Source organism: Babylonia areolata, chromosome 20 (assembly GCF_041734735.1).
Source record: "Babylonia areolata isolate BAREFJ2019XMU chromosome 20, ASM4173473v1, whole genome shotgun sequence".
Classification (NCBI taxonomy): Eukaryota; Metazoa; Mollusca; class Gastropoda; order Neogastropoda; family Buccinidae; genus Babylonia; species Babylonia areolata.
In genome coordinates this window covers 41,688,686-41,706,537 of record NC_134895.1, presented here as the reverse complement: position 1 = coordinate 41,706,537, position 17,852 = coordinate 41,688,686, and the positions used below count along the sequence as shown (strand labels likewise).

The window sequence follows — 17,852 nt, the reverse complement described above, 5'->3', positions numbered from 1 at the left end:
ATTTGAACATATACTGCGGGAAATACTTTTTTAAAAGAACTCCCCACACCCACCCCTCAACCCCCACCCTCACCCTGAACATATACTGCGGGAAATACTTTTTAAAAGAACTCCCCACCCCCACCCCCCAACCCCCACTCTCACCCCCAAACAAACAAAAACAAAAAACAAACAAAAAAAAAAAAAAAAAAAAAAGATTCGGCAATTAAAGGCTGTTGTGTTTTACACTCAGTGTGAAGGCCCTGCACATTTGTACAGTAGCCTGAGATGTCGCATTGTCAGTAAAAAACATAAAAGCAGCGTCTTTTATAACAGTTTCCTTATTTGCGCAAACTTTGGGCCCATACGGGCTCCTGCTACAGTCTGGCTCGTCACCGTTGATTTGATATGCACAGCGTATGTGCCTGCGGTGCTGGCTTGGTTTTCCAGGCCTTTAATTTTGTTGTTGTTGTTGTTATCATTACATCAATGGAAAAAAACGAGTGTTTACTGATATTCAATCATTTAAAGATAAGAATTGGACGAATCGCGGAAAAAAACCACAACACACACACACACACACACACACACACACACACACACACACACACACAAACAACCAACCAACCAACCAAACAAACAAACAAACCCAAAGGATTATAATAAAAATCCTTCGGCCACTGTGTATATCTGTGACTCTTCGCGTCCGCAACCTTGACCACAAGTCAATTACCGTGGGTGGTGTTAGACAAAGCTTTGGAGTTGTTCTTATTTGATTTCCAAATTAGGAAACTAAAGCCAGTGATGAAGTCAGGAAAAAAGTTTAAAATATCGATAGATTCTACCCGCACCTTTGCCAGCACAATGAAAACAGTGAAATGTCAATCAGTGTTGACAGGACTAGCGGCCTTGGACTGACACGTTCAACAAACACACACACAAAAACATAACCTTGTTTTCCGATGGAGGCCCATAGATTTTATCATCTGTGCATAGATCTCACCATTCATTGCACAGTTTCCAAATAATAACCATTCCAATCAACAAATCTTTCTTGATTTGCAGTCCAGAATGTTGTCATTCAGACTTCAACTCGCACTGCGCATGCGCGCCTGAATACTTCCTCCCACCTCCAAGCCACTGGGGGTGGGTGGGTGGGTGGTGAGGGGCGGGAGAGGGGGGAAGTGCGGGGGGGGTGGGGGGGGGGAGCGGAGGTGGGGGGGGGGACTTATGCAATCACTTAGAGAGAAAACATTTGAAGTTCGGTGGTGGTGGTTGTTTCAATGGGGGTTCGTTTTCACGAAATCCGCCAATGAGTATCTTTCTTCATGCCTTCCTTCATCGGAGAGACACAGGTAATGGTGATGGACCTGCAATCTGCACTGTCAGTTTTGGGAGAACGCGTCCGATCTGCCGATCAGGATTTTGCTGAAAGAGCCGGCCTTGTCTGGAGTGATTACCATATTGATGAGCACGACAAATGCATTTGTTGATTTTGTTGCGGTTTTTTTTTTTTTTTTTGTTTTTTTTTTGTTGTTGTTTTTTTTAAGCCCCAAAATTTATAAATAAGATGGGGACATTTTTTTGAAAGTTTGACAGATCTATTTTGAATAGTAAAATAACATGAAAAAATGTTGATTGATACGGATTGCTGTTTAAGATAGAATTGCCCCCCCCCCCCCCCCCACCCCCACACCGCCTCCCCTTCCCCTCTTTCCAGCTCACAACTTTTTCTGATCACAGTGCCTCCGTGATTTCCACCATTATTTCGATGTCGTGTGACTGAGCAAATATGAAATTCTATTTTGAACTTAATGTTTACTCAGCAGCACTACAGATTCTGTTGTTGTTGTTTTTCTGTGAACTAAGTTTCAGTTTCAATTTTTCAAGGAGGCGTCACTACTGCATTCGGACAAATCCAGATACGCTACACCACGTCTGCTAGACAGATAAAAAAAAAATGCCTGACGGGCAGCATAACCCAACGCGCTTGATCAGGGTACATATCAGAGTGATTTTTTTTTTTTTTTTTTTTTTTTTTTTTTGCTGCCCCATCATCTGCACCGTTTCAGTGGCATTACTCCCACGCCGCTCATTTAGATTCCCCCATACACGGCCACACCCGGGTTCGTCCGTCGTAGTTCCAGCGTCGGCAGTCCACAGGGAACCATCGATGTTAGGTCGCCAGGAGGCCACACACCAGAGGAGACCCTGCACTGCTGCTGAGTCACTTCGGTGGTGTTCAGTGGTGCCTGTTCTGTTTTAACGTAATTAGGACACCACCTACTAAGCCCCCTACTAACGACAATAATGGCTTAGTCGCGGAGCCAGACTGAGTGAGCGTCCCTCCCAGAGTGGACACCGCCACCACGTCCCAGAGTGGATTTCTTCAACACAGTTTTGCCAGAGAACAACGCTTATGTTGCCATGGGTACTTTTTTCAGTGCACCAAGTGCGTGCTGCACACGGGACTGGTTTACCGTCTCATCCGAATGACTAGACCGTAGACGCTCAGTTTGATTTTTCAGTCTAATTTAGGAGAAAGGGCGACACCGGGATTCGAACCTATGCCCCCCCCCCCCCCACGGACACTGATTTGGCAGATAAGCGTCTTGATCATTCCGACACCTTCCCAACAGAAACCGAAAGGAAACTGAATCGTTCATCTCTCTCTCTCTCTCTCTCTCTCTCTCTCTCTCTCACACACACACACACACACACACACACTGAAACACAACACAGCATAACACAACACACACACACGCGCGCGCGCACGCACGCACGCACGCACACACAACAACAACAACACAACACACATAACACCCACACGACACCCTTACCACACTACACACACAGACCACACACAAACACACACACACACACACACATACAGCCACCCCCACCCCTACCCCCCACCGCCCCACACACACACAACAACAACAACAACAACAACAACAACAGCAACACAACACAAACAGTCAATACCTTAATTAACGGCTTGTGCAGCGAAGAAATCGTGCAGGATCGACAACGCATATGAGGTCGTCAAGAAAAAGACCTCTGGGTTCTTCGAATCCTTCGGCATTCTGGTAGGGAGGTACCCCAAGTGCTTCAGCCTGATACCCCTTTTCCTCACCATTGCGCTAGCCTTCGGCATGTTCAGGATGACGGTCAACAACAACACAGAGAAGATCTTCACGCCCGTCGGCAGTAGGGTCTTCGAGTGAGTTGGAAAATGGTGACGTCTGGACACACACACACACACACACACACACACACACACACACACAAAAGTAAAAAAAAAAAAACAACAACCCAAAAACAACCCCCCCCCAAAAAAAAACAAAAAAAAACAACAACAAACAAACAAAAAAACAAAAACAAACCCGAGTTACGAAAGCAGACAAACGAAAGTTGACAGATTATGACTTATCGTAAGCGGACAATGATATGCTTTGACTGATTTTACGTACCGCGTGCGTGCGTGTGCTCTGTCTTACTCAGTTAACAGATCGTGACTTACTTTTTGTAAGCGGTCGGTATGCTTTGATATTTTATGCACGCATGCGTGCGTTTGCTCTGTCGTACTCGTGCGTATGTATGTGTATTCATGGTGATCATAATAACGATACATGTTTATACGATACATGCTCTTCTTTCACAAAGAGATCATAGCGCACACACACACGCATATGTACACACACACACACACACACACACACACACACACACACGCATCCACGCGTGCTAGCGAGAGAATGTGCATAACTTTGTGTGTGTGTGCACATGCGCCTGCATCACGGGGATGGAAGGAGGGATCCAGTGTGTGTTGGGTGGGGAGCAGGGGGGAGGAGGGGGGGGGGGGGGGGGCGGGGAGTGTGGCGCTTGCACACCGAAAATAAAAGGAAGAGACGATAGGCCGAAAAAGGCAAGAGGTAGAGGGACAGACAGTAAGTGGGAATTTCCAGCACACAATCTCCATAAAACAGGACACAGGCAACCGGAGAAACTTATCCACCCCTCTCCGTCTCCCCTTCTTTACCCCCATCCCCCCCAACCCCCCTACAGCCCCCCCCCCCACCCCCCACCCCCCACCGGCGCTAAATCCCCTCTGGAGCATCCAACTCGCCTTGACTGAGCTTAACTATAGTGTTGAACTCTTCCATTGCTCAAAAGTCAAACTGAACATCTTGTTCACCTTGGATCTGCTTCATTATAATTCTCTTTGATTGTGCTTAACTCTTTTCCAAGTTCAAGCTGAACATTTTGTTCATATCGAGTGTGCTACAAACATATTTTAAGTTTGAACTCTACAAAAAAACTTCAAAAACGATAGAGCATCATTACAAACATTCAGCTTCACGCTGTCCCATTTTCACACGATTATAATTTGCTAATCAAGTCTAGAAAAGTAAGGTTGATTAAGAGATTAAGGTTCTCCACCCACCCCAACCCACCTCCACCCACCGTATCACCCCTGTTCTCTCTCTCTCTCTCTCTCTCTCTCTCTCCTCTCCTCTGTCCACAAGTGATCGCAAGCGGATGAAGAAGCTGTTCCCTGACTCCACTTCCTGGAATTTCGATGCCTTCGGTTTGGTGGACGTGCCCACCAACGCCATTATCCTCTTCAGGGCTGGGGGAAAGGACAAGTCCACCTTGGACACATACGAAACGGCAGATATCAACACGGACCAGGAAAAGTACAGCATCTACAACCCTGAGCAGCTGAGCCAGATTCGCGATATCATCGCCATGGTCAAGGCCATCACCATCAAAGTGAGAGAGAGGGAGGGGTATAGGGATGGTGGGAGCAGGAGAGGAGGGAAGGATGCGAGGGTTGGGAGGGGAGGTAGGGTGGGGCTGTTGTTGGTCATGTGTGTAGCAATAAGTGGGTGGGTGGGGTGTGGAGGAAAGGGGGGTGGGGGGGGGGCGGGGAGGAGGAGGAGTTGTGGTGGGTTCGGCAGATCAGAGGAGGGTGAGTTGGATGGGTTGAAGTTGAGTCGTGGGGAAAGCAAGGTGTGGGTAGATGACAGTGACACTGGGACGTGTTAAAACAATAACATATAATCATAATTTTATTGGTTTTTTTTATTATTATTATTTTTTTTTTTTTAGTCTTAAGAATCCTCAAGATTTGGGAAACGAAAGACATTAGGACATGTATTCGACGGGTGTAAAACCAGACCTACTGTTGGGGATCACACACACACACACACACACACGCATCAGCCTGGTATGTGGTTTCCCCGGTTACACATGTGATCCATGCACCTTAATTTACGCCACGTCTCTTTGTAACAGAACAGTGTCCATTGAGACTGGTTAGGCTGGCGAGACAGCTGTCGCTTAATTGCAGCAGATTGCTGTCCCAGCGTAGGTCTGATAATCGTTTTGCTTATGGTTTCCTTTTTTTTTTTTTTTTTTTAATGAATCTGCCCTGCTAGTTCGATTGTTGGTGATGAGTAGTAGTAGTAACACGGGATCGCTTGCTTACTGACTGACCGAACAACTGACCGACCCGCTCGCTTGCAGGTGAAAGGGAAGGTGATCGGAGTGAATGACATCTGCGCGAGAAGCTTGGGCAAGTGCGTGTCGGACGGAGAGGAGTACATACAGGACGACTTCGTCCAGCGAGTGAAGAATGGCACTGTGACCTACCCGATGTACTTTGGGAAGCATGGCCCGAAAGACATCTCCCTCAACCTGGTGGGCGCCAAGACCGAGAACGGTATACTGAAGGCCGCCCGGGCCTTCAAGATCAGGTGAAAAACAAACACACACCTCGCTGTTTTTCGGTCGGTCGACTAGGCTAGTCTTTCGGTGTGTGTGTGTGTGTGTGTGTGTGTAGTATGCACTATTCCCCGCACGTTTCCGGTTCATGCTTACTGGCGAACTGTACCACTACCAGACACATGGCACCTCGAGCGGTGCGCTGTCAACATCACCCCCACCCCACCCCACCCCAACCCCCTTCCTCTCAACTGACGTCTGGCCCAGTCAGTACAAAGAATGGGGCATAGCTAAAAGGTACACCAACAAAATCATACGGATATGACAGAATAAATAGTGGGTAAATATGTCCACCAAAATCGAATGGTTAACTAAGGTTTGTGCATAATCACGAAATTTGGTTTTGAAAATGTGGTTCTTTCATCAGTTTGCAAGTGTCGCAGTGCGATCACCGTAAAGGTTTTGCGTCATCCGTTTTGACTTGGTCGCGCAAGAACTGACGTTGTATCGTAGCAGACGAACTTTTCTTGAAGTTGCGCTTTTTTCTGCTTTATTTTTTATTTTTATTTTTTTTATGCAGAACATTTAAGTGCAGAATATGTATCATATCTATTAGCTATAGCTCTCTATTCACCTTGATAATAACCATTCAGAAGTCATTATTATTGTAATGCTTTTGTGTCTTGATATCGAGAAGCAAAAACCGTCCAAAAGCTAGCCACCAAGTATGGTATCAGAAACGCACCAAAATATGATTTGATTTCTTATGTCCTTTCTTCCCACTCATTGATGATTTGTAATCATAATCTCGATGATAATAATTTTGTTATTGATAATGTTTTCTTCTACTAATAGCACTAATTGTATTATAGTTTCGAGTCGAATTTTATGTCTTAGATTATATCATTCAGATCTGGAAGAAAAATCTGTCGTTTTGAACAAAACAACACATTTTTGTATCAGTCACTCGTTGTTGTTGCGTTACCAGCAAGTCTGTCAGCTCGCTCATTTCCCTTAACACCTGCATGTCCCGGGCAGTATGACCATGTGAGTTTTTTTAATCTGAAAGTTGCGCATTGCCTTATGCCACTCTGGGCTTCCCATTCCGTTTTCAATTTTCTGTATGAGGTTCATTGAGTCCGTTAGAATCATGGCATGTTGGTTTCCGGGCATATGGATAGATAATAGCCACTGGAGGGCATGTGTCACAGCTTCAGCTTCCATCGTTAGGCTAGAGGTTGTGACTTTGTAGGCAGCATTCTCTTCCCTAATTGTTTTTCCATTTTGTTTCGCAGTGAATCCCCAACCGGATCGGCCTTTGGTGACTGACCCATCTGTGTATATGATGATGTCCTCTTCTTTACTGTTTTCTTCTATGAGTAGCTTCACTTCCGCATCAGTTTTGCCCTCTGGCCATTCCCGACAATGTCTTCCTAGGTGGGTGAAATGGTTGTGTTGAATAGATGGTTGAGGTTTTCGGGGTTTTTCTCCCATTCTTTTGTTTCTTTCAGGTCTTGTAGTCGGCATACTAGCTGGATTGTGTCTTCTGCTTGCCCCATCCATGATCTTCCTCGTTCTAGACGGCTGCCATTTGGTTCTTTGACTGCGTCATGCAGTGGGTTTTGAGGGTTTTCTAATGCTTTGAAGTAGTTCTTGACCTGTTCTAACTTGTTTCTGGCCTGCACTGAAGGAAGGCCAAGCAGATATCGCATGGTTTCCTTGGGCGTGTCTTTTGTTGTTCCAAGGATCAGTCTCATAGCTTCATTTTGAACTCTTTCTAATTTTAGGAGGCTGCTTTGAAACGATGTTGTTAGCCCAAGTCCGTTGTCGATCACACTGAGAACGAGTGACTGATATAGCAGGAAGAAGTGGCGTTGTTCAATACCTTTGGTTGCCATTGCTTTTAAGACTGAAAGGCCCTTTTTGCATTTGAGAACAGTATTTTCCGTATGTTTTCTGAAGGTCAGCATCCTGTCGAACTGTATTCCTAGGTAGCGTAGGCATTCGGTTTTCTCGATTTGAATTCTGTCGAATGACACAGGTGGTGGTGATTTGCTCGCGGTTCTGTTGTTGAGGGTGCACAGCAACATTTGAGCTTTCGCTGGATTGATGGAAGATCCTGTGTCTTTGCACCATTGAGCGATATTGTTCAGTTGTTTCTGTACGGCTTTGGTTCTTTCCTGAGCATCTTTCGAAGTTTTGAAGACCAGGCCATCATCCGCAAGAGTAAGCACCCGAGCTATTCCATTGTTGTTTGTCTGCAAGGCCCTTCGTGTAGACGTTGTAGAGGACAGGAGAGAGCGGAGACCCTTGTGGCAGTCCCATGGATAGTTTAGAAGGTGCAGACATCCAATCTCCGAGGCGTAGGAAGACGGTTCTTTCCTGAAGTGCTGCTGCTATCCATCTTGTCAGTGTCAAACTTACTCCATACCTTAGTAGCAGCTCCATGAGGTGCGTAAACTGGACTTTATTGTAGGCATCTTCAAGGTCGATTGCTACTGCTAGTGTTTCTTTTTTTTCTTTGAAATCCTTCATGTACCTCATATGCGAAAGCAGCCGCATTTTCCCATGTGGACTTACCTGTTCTTGTAACCACCTTGATTTGAAGGGAGAATGTGCCTGTGTTCAAGATCCCTTGCAAGTTTCCTGGCTATCACGCGTTCCATGAGCTTTCTGGCAATGTTTTGCATGGTGAGGATTCGGTAGCCGCTTACCTGACGATGGTCCTTTCCTGGTTTTGGTATGGGTTTTAAGAAGCTGTGTGTCCAGTCCTCCGGCACATGTCCATTGTGGAAACTGTTTTGATAAAGATTGAAAAGTTTGCTTCTGTCTTCTTCCGATAGCTCCTTGATGTCCGAGTAGCGAACTTTGTCTGGGCCAGGAGCCGATTCTTTCTTGCATTTAGCTATTGCTTCGTTTAGATCATCTATTGTCAAGTCATCATCGGGTCCAGTCTGCATAAGGGTTTGGTTTAACTCCTCAACATATTTCTTTTTTTCATCTAAGTTTCTTTGATCGCTCTGTTGTATGAAGCGTTTGAGCAGGGCGGATCCTTTTTCTTCGTTTGTCTTAAGCTTGGTTCCGTCAGTGTCTAACATGTCTGGGGTTGTTGTTGTGCACGTTTTCCCTTCCATGCGACAATAAAATTGCCAAAACTCTGTCAGTGTTGAGTCATAACTGAGTGCCTCGAAAAACTGTTTCCACTTGTCATTTTTGGCCTCTTGAGCAATGACTTCAAACTGTTTTGTTTTTTCTTTCATTTTTGTTTCAATATCTTTGTCCGGAGAAGGTTTTGTTCTTTCTTTTTGCCAAAGTTTGACAGCCGTATGTTTTTCTATCCAGGTTCTCTCTGTGTAGGTATTCCACCATGGGGGCTGAATAGTTTGCATCAGGTTCGGTGCCGTTCTTTTGTTTCTTCTGCGTCTTAATTTTTCGATGATGGTTGTCTCTTTGGTTTCATTCTGAAATGGATCACGCGGTTTCATACAGGGTTTATCTGATAGTTTCTATAGACTGAAAACTACCGGGAGGTGATCACTGCCTTGGTGTGGAAGCGTCTCTGCATTCATTCCTGTTCTAAATTTTGGAGATGTTAGAACGATTTCGATCACACTGTCACTGCAAAGAAGAAAGAACGTTCACCATAGGTTCTTGTATTGACACGAGGGAGTTTCAAAAGGTAACAGTCAGAGCGGAGATTTCTTGTGGGAGTGTAAACACTGATAAGGTCAGAAAGATAAGTAGGTCCTGCGGAGTGGAAAGCAGAATAGCAGAGACACGCAACTTCAGTGGGGAGCCAATATAGAGTGTGGAGGTGAGGAGAAATGTTATCCGTACGTGGGACTCTGAGAGTCAGACGGGCAGCATTGTTTTTTAATTCGCTGAAGAATATTTTGTGGACAGCCTTTGAGAAGAGAATTACAGTAGTCAATTCGTGACAGCACAAAAGCAGAAATAAGAGTTTTAGTAGTTTCAATAGAAAGGCACTGACGGATAGAGTATTTTGTTCGTTCGGCACCTAACTAAGCACCCGTTTTGACTCATGGCAGGTTTTTTTGGCGAGTGGACCTCAAGGAAACGGCCAAGAAGTGGAACACGGAGTTTCAGGACGTCATGGCTGACTTTGTGAAAGACGACGATAATTTTATGCATGAACTCGATATTGCCTACTCCACCAGTCAGTCTTTGGAAGAGGTAATCTAACTCTAGGACATCTTTCTTTATCCTTTATTCTTTCAATACACTCAGTTTTGCAAAATCTTACTCTTTGCGTGCATAAAACATCATTTGAATTTGGTAGACAATGTTTTTCTTGTTTGTTTGTTTTTTCTAAGCAACGCTGTTCGTCACGAATACCCCCCGAAAATACCCAGAACTTAGGTGTTTATTAGATATTCAGGAATACTAACAACTGAACAGAAGAGAAAAAAACGCGAAATCAGTGCTTTCGTCTTAGCATTTTAATGCAACTTTCCAACCAGGCCATTGGCATTTTCTTTTACATTTGTTTGTAATGTTTTATATAAGGGCCGGAAGAACCCATACGAAGGAGATATCTCGCAGGAATATTTTTTGATAATAAAGAATGCTCATGTAAAGTCTCCCTGGTGTAACAGAACACGAACAACTTAATCAAGGAGGAAAACAAGTGCAAAGGAGTCAACTTTGTAACCGCACGTACGTGACTTGTACATATGCTGCTAATTCTGTGGAAAAGGGCGCAATAGCCGAATGGTTAAAGCGTTGGACTTTCAATCTGAGGATCCGGGGTTCGAATCTCGGTGGGTAATGGATGGAGATTTTTCCGATCTCCCATGTCAACATGTGCAGACCTGCTAGTGCCTGAACCCCCTTCATACGTATACACACGCAGAAGATCAAAATACGCACGTTAATGATCTTGTAATCCATGTCGGCGTTCGGTGAGTTATGGAAACAAGAACATACCCAGCATGTACACACCCGAAAACGGAGTATGGCTGCCTACATGGCGGGGTAAATAATAATAATTTTTAAAAAAAAACACGGTCATACATGCAAAATGCTACATGTTTGTCTGAGTGTGTATGTATGTGTGCCTGAAATCTGATAGAATGACACAGGACACAAATGATAAGCGCCCAGTGGCAGCCGTCAATCGGCTCTACCCAGGTAGGCATCCTGATTGTGCAAATGACCCCGTGTTTGTAAAGCGCTTAGAGCTTGGTCTTCGACCGAGGATAGGCGCTATATAGGTATCCATATCAATCCCGAAAGAAAGAGGAAGAGGACTGTATGAAAAGGGCTGCCATTTGAATTTTAAGGAAGGTAGCAGCAGTGGTATCGAACCATCCCAAAAGATATGTGACCAAGAGTAACTTTTTACTTACAGTGATGTGGCGTTCCTAATTTACAAGGGATAAACAACACAATTATATTACCTCGAGCTTCTTATAAGGGACCATGTCAGAAACAACAACAACAACAAAAGAAAGAAATGTTTTATGTTTAAAAAGTTTCAAAAAAGAAGAAAATATAAGAAAAAGAATGATTGCAACTGATTGATAACCGATCTTTGCACTTATCAAAACTCTGAAATTCATGTGTGTGTTTGGGGGGGGGGGGGGGGAGCTGAAAAAATCGGACATGCATTTGAAAAATATAGAAGGGTATGAACGTTTGTGTAATTTGGGGTTGTCCCCAAATTATATATATATATATATATATATATATATATATATATATATATATATATATATATATATATATATATATTTGCAGTGTGTCCCAAACATGCCAAAAATTTATATAGATGATAGCAATGATGCATAGAACGTACAATATGTAATACTGAAAATGTCCCGAAATTACTAATATCCCCCCCCTCTCCCCCTTCGCCTTTTTTTAATTTATTTTTTGTAGTAGTAGTAGTAATTTGCCGCCACCACTCCAAACCACCACCCTCCCCCCTTTCGGCTATTTCCCATGTCATACAAATGAATAGATATCTAGATTGATAGACTGATTGGAAAGAATAATAATATCTAATATATTAGAAAGGAAGATATACATTGGAAAGAAAGATTGGGTATGTAGATGGGTAGATAAGTAGATATTCACAAGTTAAAAGATTATGGACGCATTCAAAGATAAGCGCTAAGTCATGTTCAATTTGAAATGATGTGAATAGAATACAGGGACAAATGAATTTAGAATAAACATGTCAAATTTCACAATATATATATATATATATATATTATAGATATATGTATAATTTCTCTCTCTCTCTCTCTCTCTCTCTCTCTCTCTCTCTATATATATATATATATATATATATATATATATATATATATATGTGTGTGTGTGTATTTACATTTGTATCTGTATATAACTAATACATACATACATACATACATACATAAAGAAACAAAGATAAAACCAAACTAACGTCCAACAAACCATTTAAAAGGCAACACATGAGTGATGTGAAGGGCATTCAATCTGTTCCCATGGAGGAGTCTCCCGTCGGACCGACGGATGAGTAGGCAGGCAGGCTTATCTGTCGGTGTGTGTCCTCGTATGGGAGAAGAGACCGATTCTGGATGCGCAGCACTTACCACAGGTGTTGTAAGGGAAAACGTCTCCAGAAGTTGAGCCCTGCTTCCTTCTGCTCACGCTTCTCCTTAATGACCAGCGTTCTCTTGCTTTCAAACGTCGTTATGCCACTAGAGCACAGCATCCTCCAGCGAGAGCGGTTAAGGGCATCAGTTTCCCAGGAATCGATGTCTGTGTCACAGGCTTTGAGGTTTGTCTTCAAGGTGTCCTTGAAGCGCTTGCAGGGTCTTCCAAGTTCGCGGTGGCCTTCTTTCAGCTGGCCATACAAAAGCATCTTCAGGATCCTGCTGTCTGTCATGCGGACAACGTGTCCTGTTCCTATACTCCTATATTATCATTACGGACTTTTTTTCTTTTTATTTATTTATTTTAGATACATGTATATATATTTTGTTTGTTTGTTTGGTTGGTTATTTTCTTTATATGGTGCTATGTTGTCTCCTGGCTCTACTTCTTAAAGGCCAGCCCCAACTCCCATCATAGATGATGATGATGATGATGACAATGATATGAGTACTACTTACATAGCGCCTATCCTCGGTTCGAATACCAAGCAGTCTCCTCCCCACGCTTTACAAACACGGGAGTCGTTTGCACAACAGGCTGCCTGCCTTGTCTGGGTAGAGCCGACTGACAATTGTCTAGACAGTTGCCATTTGGGCGCTCGTCATTGTTTTCCTGTATCATTCAATCGGGTTTCAGTTACACCAACACATGTACATACACACTCATACAGACAAGCCAAGTTCTCGGTTGGTCTCAAACGCCTAGGAACTAATGGATAAATCACACGTTTGTGGGGGGAACGGGGGGTGGGGGGCAGGTGGGTTCTGATGAACTGGTCTGTCGTCACTGTATTTTGCTGTCTGTATGCCTATTTCAGAGAGTGGGGGGGAGGGGAAGATGATTGAAACATACACGTACGCACGCTCGCTCACACGCAGGCTCACACACGCACACACGTGCGCGCACGCGCGCACACACACACACACACACACACACACACACACACCGATGCATGCACACACACACACACACACACCGATGCATGCACACTCACACACACACACACACCGACGCATGCGCACACACGCACACACATAGTTGTTTCACTCTATCTTATAATGAAATACTTTCTTACCCAAATGTTGTTCATTTTACATACTAACTGATGTGTGTGAGTGGTGATCAGTGAAGGGTGTGTCACTTATTCGTTTTTTGTTGTTGTTGTTGTTGTTTTTTTGCTGACGGGCATATTAGGTGAGCCGAGAGAGAATTTGCCATTTGCCATTTGTGTGTGTGTGTGTGTGTGTGTGTGTGTGTGTGTGTGTACGAGCGCGAGTCCACCATTAACACGCGTTCTCATGCGTATATATATCTTGGTGTTGTTGGTGATGTTATTGTTGCTGATGATTGTATGTGGTGCGCGCGCGCGCACGTGTATTTTCTCTGTGTGTGTGTGTGTTGTGTGTGCGCTCGCACGCGCGCGCGCGCGTGTGTGTGTGTGTGTGTGTTTTGGTTTTGGAATGAAATGTTTGCATTGCCTGTCGTTCTTGCAGGAGCTGGTCAAGGGAACGACGGGAGACATCATCTACTTCACACTGACCATGGTCCTGATGATTATCTACTCCATCCTCGTTTCCGCTGGAGGCGATGTGGTGAATATTCCCACCCCCCTCCGCCCCCACCCCCACCCCCACCCCACACATCCTCCCACACACACACACACCCTCCCCCCTAAACCCCAATCCCCAACTTTTTCTTACCCGCCTGCCCCGCCCACCCAGTTACCCACATACACAGAAAAACACCACCACACCTATCTGTTTTGTTTTGTTGTTGTTGTTGTTGTTTTTTCTCTCTTCCCCTCCCTTTTGAACTTCCTCTTTCCTCTTAAGACCTGCGAACAGTAAAGTTTTGTTTTGTCTGTTTTTATACCCCTCAACTTATCGTTTCGAGACTGTCAGTATGTTGTTTTATGCACGAACGTTTGCGAGTCGTTGAGCCAGGAAGTAAATGTGTGTGTGTGTGTGTGTGTGTGTGTGTGTGTGTGTGTGTGTGTGTGTATGCTTATAAATTGTTGTGATGCATGTGTACACAAAACTACCTCCTATGTGTTTGTGCGTTCACATGTGTGTGTGTGTGCGTGTGCGTGTGTGTGTGTGTGTGTGTGTGCTTATTATTTGTTGTGATGTGTGTGTACACAAAACTAACTCTATGTGTTTGTGCGTGCATCTGTGTGTGTGGATGTGTGTGTGTGTGTGTGTGTGTGTGTGTGTGTGTGTGTGAGAGAGAGAGAGCTTATTATTTGTTGTGATGCGTGTGTACACAAAACTTTACTCCTATGTGTTTGTGCGTGTGCGTGTGTGTGTGTGTATGTGCGTGCCGGGTGGTGGTGGTGCCCACCCAGGTGTCTACCCGTGCCTTGTTGGCATGCGGCGGGGTACTGGCGGCAGCGATGGGCATCGTGGGAGCCCTGGGACTCCTGTGTCTCTTTCAGGTCGACCTCGTCGGCTTCGTCGGCATTATGCCCTTCCTTGTCCTTGGTGCGTCTGTCCGTCCGTCCGTCCGTCCGTCCGTCCGTCCGTCCGTTCCACTGTGTTCTGTGATGTCCTTTATCAAACAGTCTACCCCCCCTTCCATTCTGTTCCACTGTTTTGTGTGATGTCCTGTCCTTTATCAAACAGTCTCCCCCCCCTTCCATTCTGTTCCACTGTGTTCTGTGATGTCCTGTCCTTTATCAAACAGTCTCCCCCCCCCTTCCATTCTGTTCCACTGTGTTCTGTGATGTCCTGTCCTTTATCAAACAGTCTCCCCCCCCCCTTCCATTCTGTTCCACTGTGTTCTGTGATGTCCTGTCCTTTATCAAACAGTCTCCCCCCCCCTTCCATTCTGTTCCACTGTTTTGTGTGATGTCCTGTCCTTTATCAAACAGTCTCCCCCCCCCCCTTCCATTCTGTTCCACTGTGTTCTGTGATGTCCTGTCCTTTATCAAACAGTCTCCCCCCCCCCCCTTCCATTCTGTTCCACTGTTTTGTGTGATGTCCTGTCCTTTATCAAACAGTCTCCCCCCCCCCTTCCATTCTGTTCGACTGTTTTGTGTGATGTCCTGTCCTTTATCAAACAGTCTCCCCCCCTTCCATTCTGTTCCACTGTGTTCTGTGATGTCCTGTCCTTTATCAAACAGTCTCCCCCCCTTCCATTCTGTTCCACTGTTTTGTGTGATGTCCTGTCCTTTATCAAACAGTCTTCCCCCCTTCCATTCTGTTCCACTGTTTTCTGTGATGTCCTGTCCTTTATCAAACAGTCTCCTCCCCTTCCATTCTGTTCCACTGTGTTCTGTGATGTCCTGTCCTTTATCAAACAGTCTTCCCCCCCTTCCATTCTGTTCCACTGTGTTCTGTGATGTCCTGTCCTTTATCAAACAGTCTTCCCCCCTTCCATTCTGTTCCACTGTTTTCTGTGATGTCCTGTCCTTTATCAAACAGTCTCCTCCCCTTCCATTCTGTTCCACTGTGTTCTGTGATGTCCTGTCCTTTATCAAACAGTCTCCCCCCCTTCCATTCTGTTCCACTGTGTTCTGTGATGTCCTGTCCTTTATCAAACAGTCTTCCCCCCTTCCATTCTGTTCCACTGTTTTGTGTGATGTCCTGTCCTTTATCAAACAGTCTCCCCCCCTTCCATTCTGTTCGACTGTTTTGTGTGATGTCCTGTCCTTTATCAAACAGTCTTCCCCCTTCCATTCTGTTCCACTGTGTTCTGTGATGTCCTGTCCTTTATCAAACAGTCTCCCCCCCCCTTCCATTCTGTTCCACTGTTTTGTGTGATGTCCTGTCCTTTATCAAACAGTCTCCCCCCCCCCTTCTATTCTGTTCCAATGTTTTGTGTGATGTCCTGTCCTTTATCAAACAGTCTCCCCCCCCCCTTCCATTCTGTTCCACTGTTTTGTGTGATGTCCTGTCCTTTATCAAACAGTCTTCCCCCCCCTTCCATTCTGTTCCACTGTTTTGTGTGATGTCCTGTCCTTTATCAAACAGTCTTCCCCCCTTCCATTCTGTTCCACTGTGTTCTGTGATGTCCTGTCCTTTATCAAACAGTCTTCCCCCCCCTTCCATTCTGTTCCACTGTTTTGTGTGATGTCCTGTCCTTTATCAAACAGTCTCCCCCACTTCCATTCTGTTCCACTGTTTTGTGTGATGTCCTGTTCTTTATCAAATAGTCTTCCCCTTCCATTCTGTTCCACTGTTTTGTGTGATGTCCTGTCCTTTTATCAAACAGTCTTCCCCCTTTCCATTCTGTTCCACTGTGTTCTGTGATGTCCTGTCCTTTATCAAACAGTCTTCCCCCCTTCCATTCTGTTCCACTGTGTTCTGTGATGTCCTGTTCTTTATCAAACAGTCTCCCCCCCTTCCATTCTGTTCCACTGTGTTCTGTGATGTCCTGTCCTTTTATCAAACAGTCTTCCCCCCTTCCATTCTGTTCCACTGTTTTGTGTGATGTCCTGTCCTTTTATCAAACAGTCTTCCCCCCTTTCCATTCTGTTCCACTGTGTTCTGTGATGTCCTGTCCTTTATCAAACAGTCTGTCCCCCTTCCATTCTGTTCCACTGTTTTGTGTGATGTCCTGTCCTTTATCAAACAGTCTTCCCCCCCTTCCATTCTGTTCCACTGTTTTGTGCGATGACCTGTCCTTTATCAAACAGTCTCCTCTGTCCATTCTGTACCGTTTTGTGACCTGTCCTTCATGAAACAGCCTACACAATACAGTGCACATGACCCTGTGACTAGAAAGAAGAAATACCAGGATACAGCGCACATGACCTTGTGATAAGAAAGAAGTGTACCACAATACAGTGCACATGACCTTGTGACAAGAAAGAAGTATTGTACCACAATACAGTGCACAGGACCTTGTGACAAGAAAGCAGTTATTGTACCACAATACAGTGCACAGGACCTTGTGACAAGAAAGAAGTATTGTACCACAATACAGTGCACATGACCTTGTGACAAGAAAGAAGTATTGTACCACAATACAGTGCACATGACCTTGTGACAAGAAAGAAGTATTGTACCACAATACAGTGCACATGACCTTGTGACAAGAAAGCAGTTATTGTACCACAATACAGTGCACATGACCTTGTGACAAGAAAGAAGTATTGTACCACAATACAGTACACATGACCTTGTGACAAGAAAGAAGTATTGTACCACAATACAGTGCACATGACCTTGTGACAAGAAAGAAGTATTGTACCACAATACAGTGCACATGACCTTGTGACAAGAAAGAAGTATTGTACCACAATACAGTGCACATGACCTTGTGACAAGAAAGAAGTATTGTACCACAATACAGTGCACATGACCTTGTGACAAGAAAGAAGTATACCACAATACAGTGCACATGACCTTGTGACAAGAAAGAAGTATACCACAATACAGTGCACATGACCTTGTGACAAGAAAGAAGTATACCACAATACAGTGCACATGACCTTGTGACAAGAAAGAAGTGTACCACAATACAGTGCACATGACCTTGTG

The 17,852-nt window shown here is 44.7% G+C and overlaps 1 protein-coding gene across 1 annotated transcript in view; it reads left to right on the top strand.

Moving 5' to 3' along the window:
• The first annotated feature begins 4,521 nt into the window (after window positions 1-4,521).
• Window positions 4,522-17,852, top strand: part of LOC143295068 (patched domain-containing protein 3-like) — a 35,199-nt gene continuing 21,868 nt past the window's right edge. Inside the window, exons 1-5 of the mRNA XM_076606628.1 lie at window positions 4,522-4,755; window positions 5,512-5,741; window positions 9,759-9,903; window positions 13,863-13,961; window positions 14,714-14,849. Coding sequence (XP_076462743.1) covers window positions 4,522-4,755; window positions 5,512-5,741; window positions 9,759-9,903; window positions 13,863-13,961; window positions 14,714-14,849 — 844 coding nt within the window. The remainder of the gene's footprint in view (window positions 4,756-5,511; window positions 5,742-9,758; window positions 9,904-13,862; window positions 13,962-14,713; window positions 14,850-17,852) is intronic.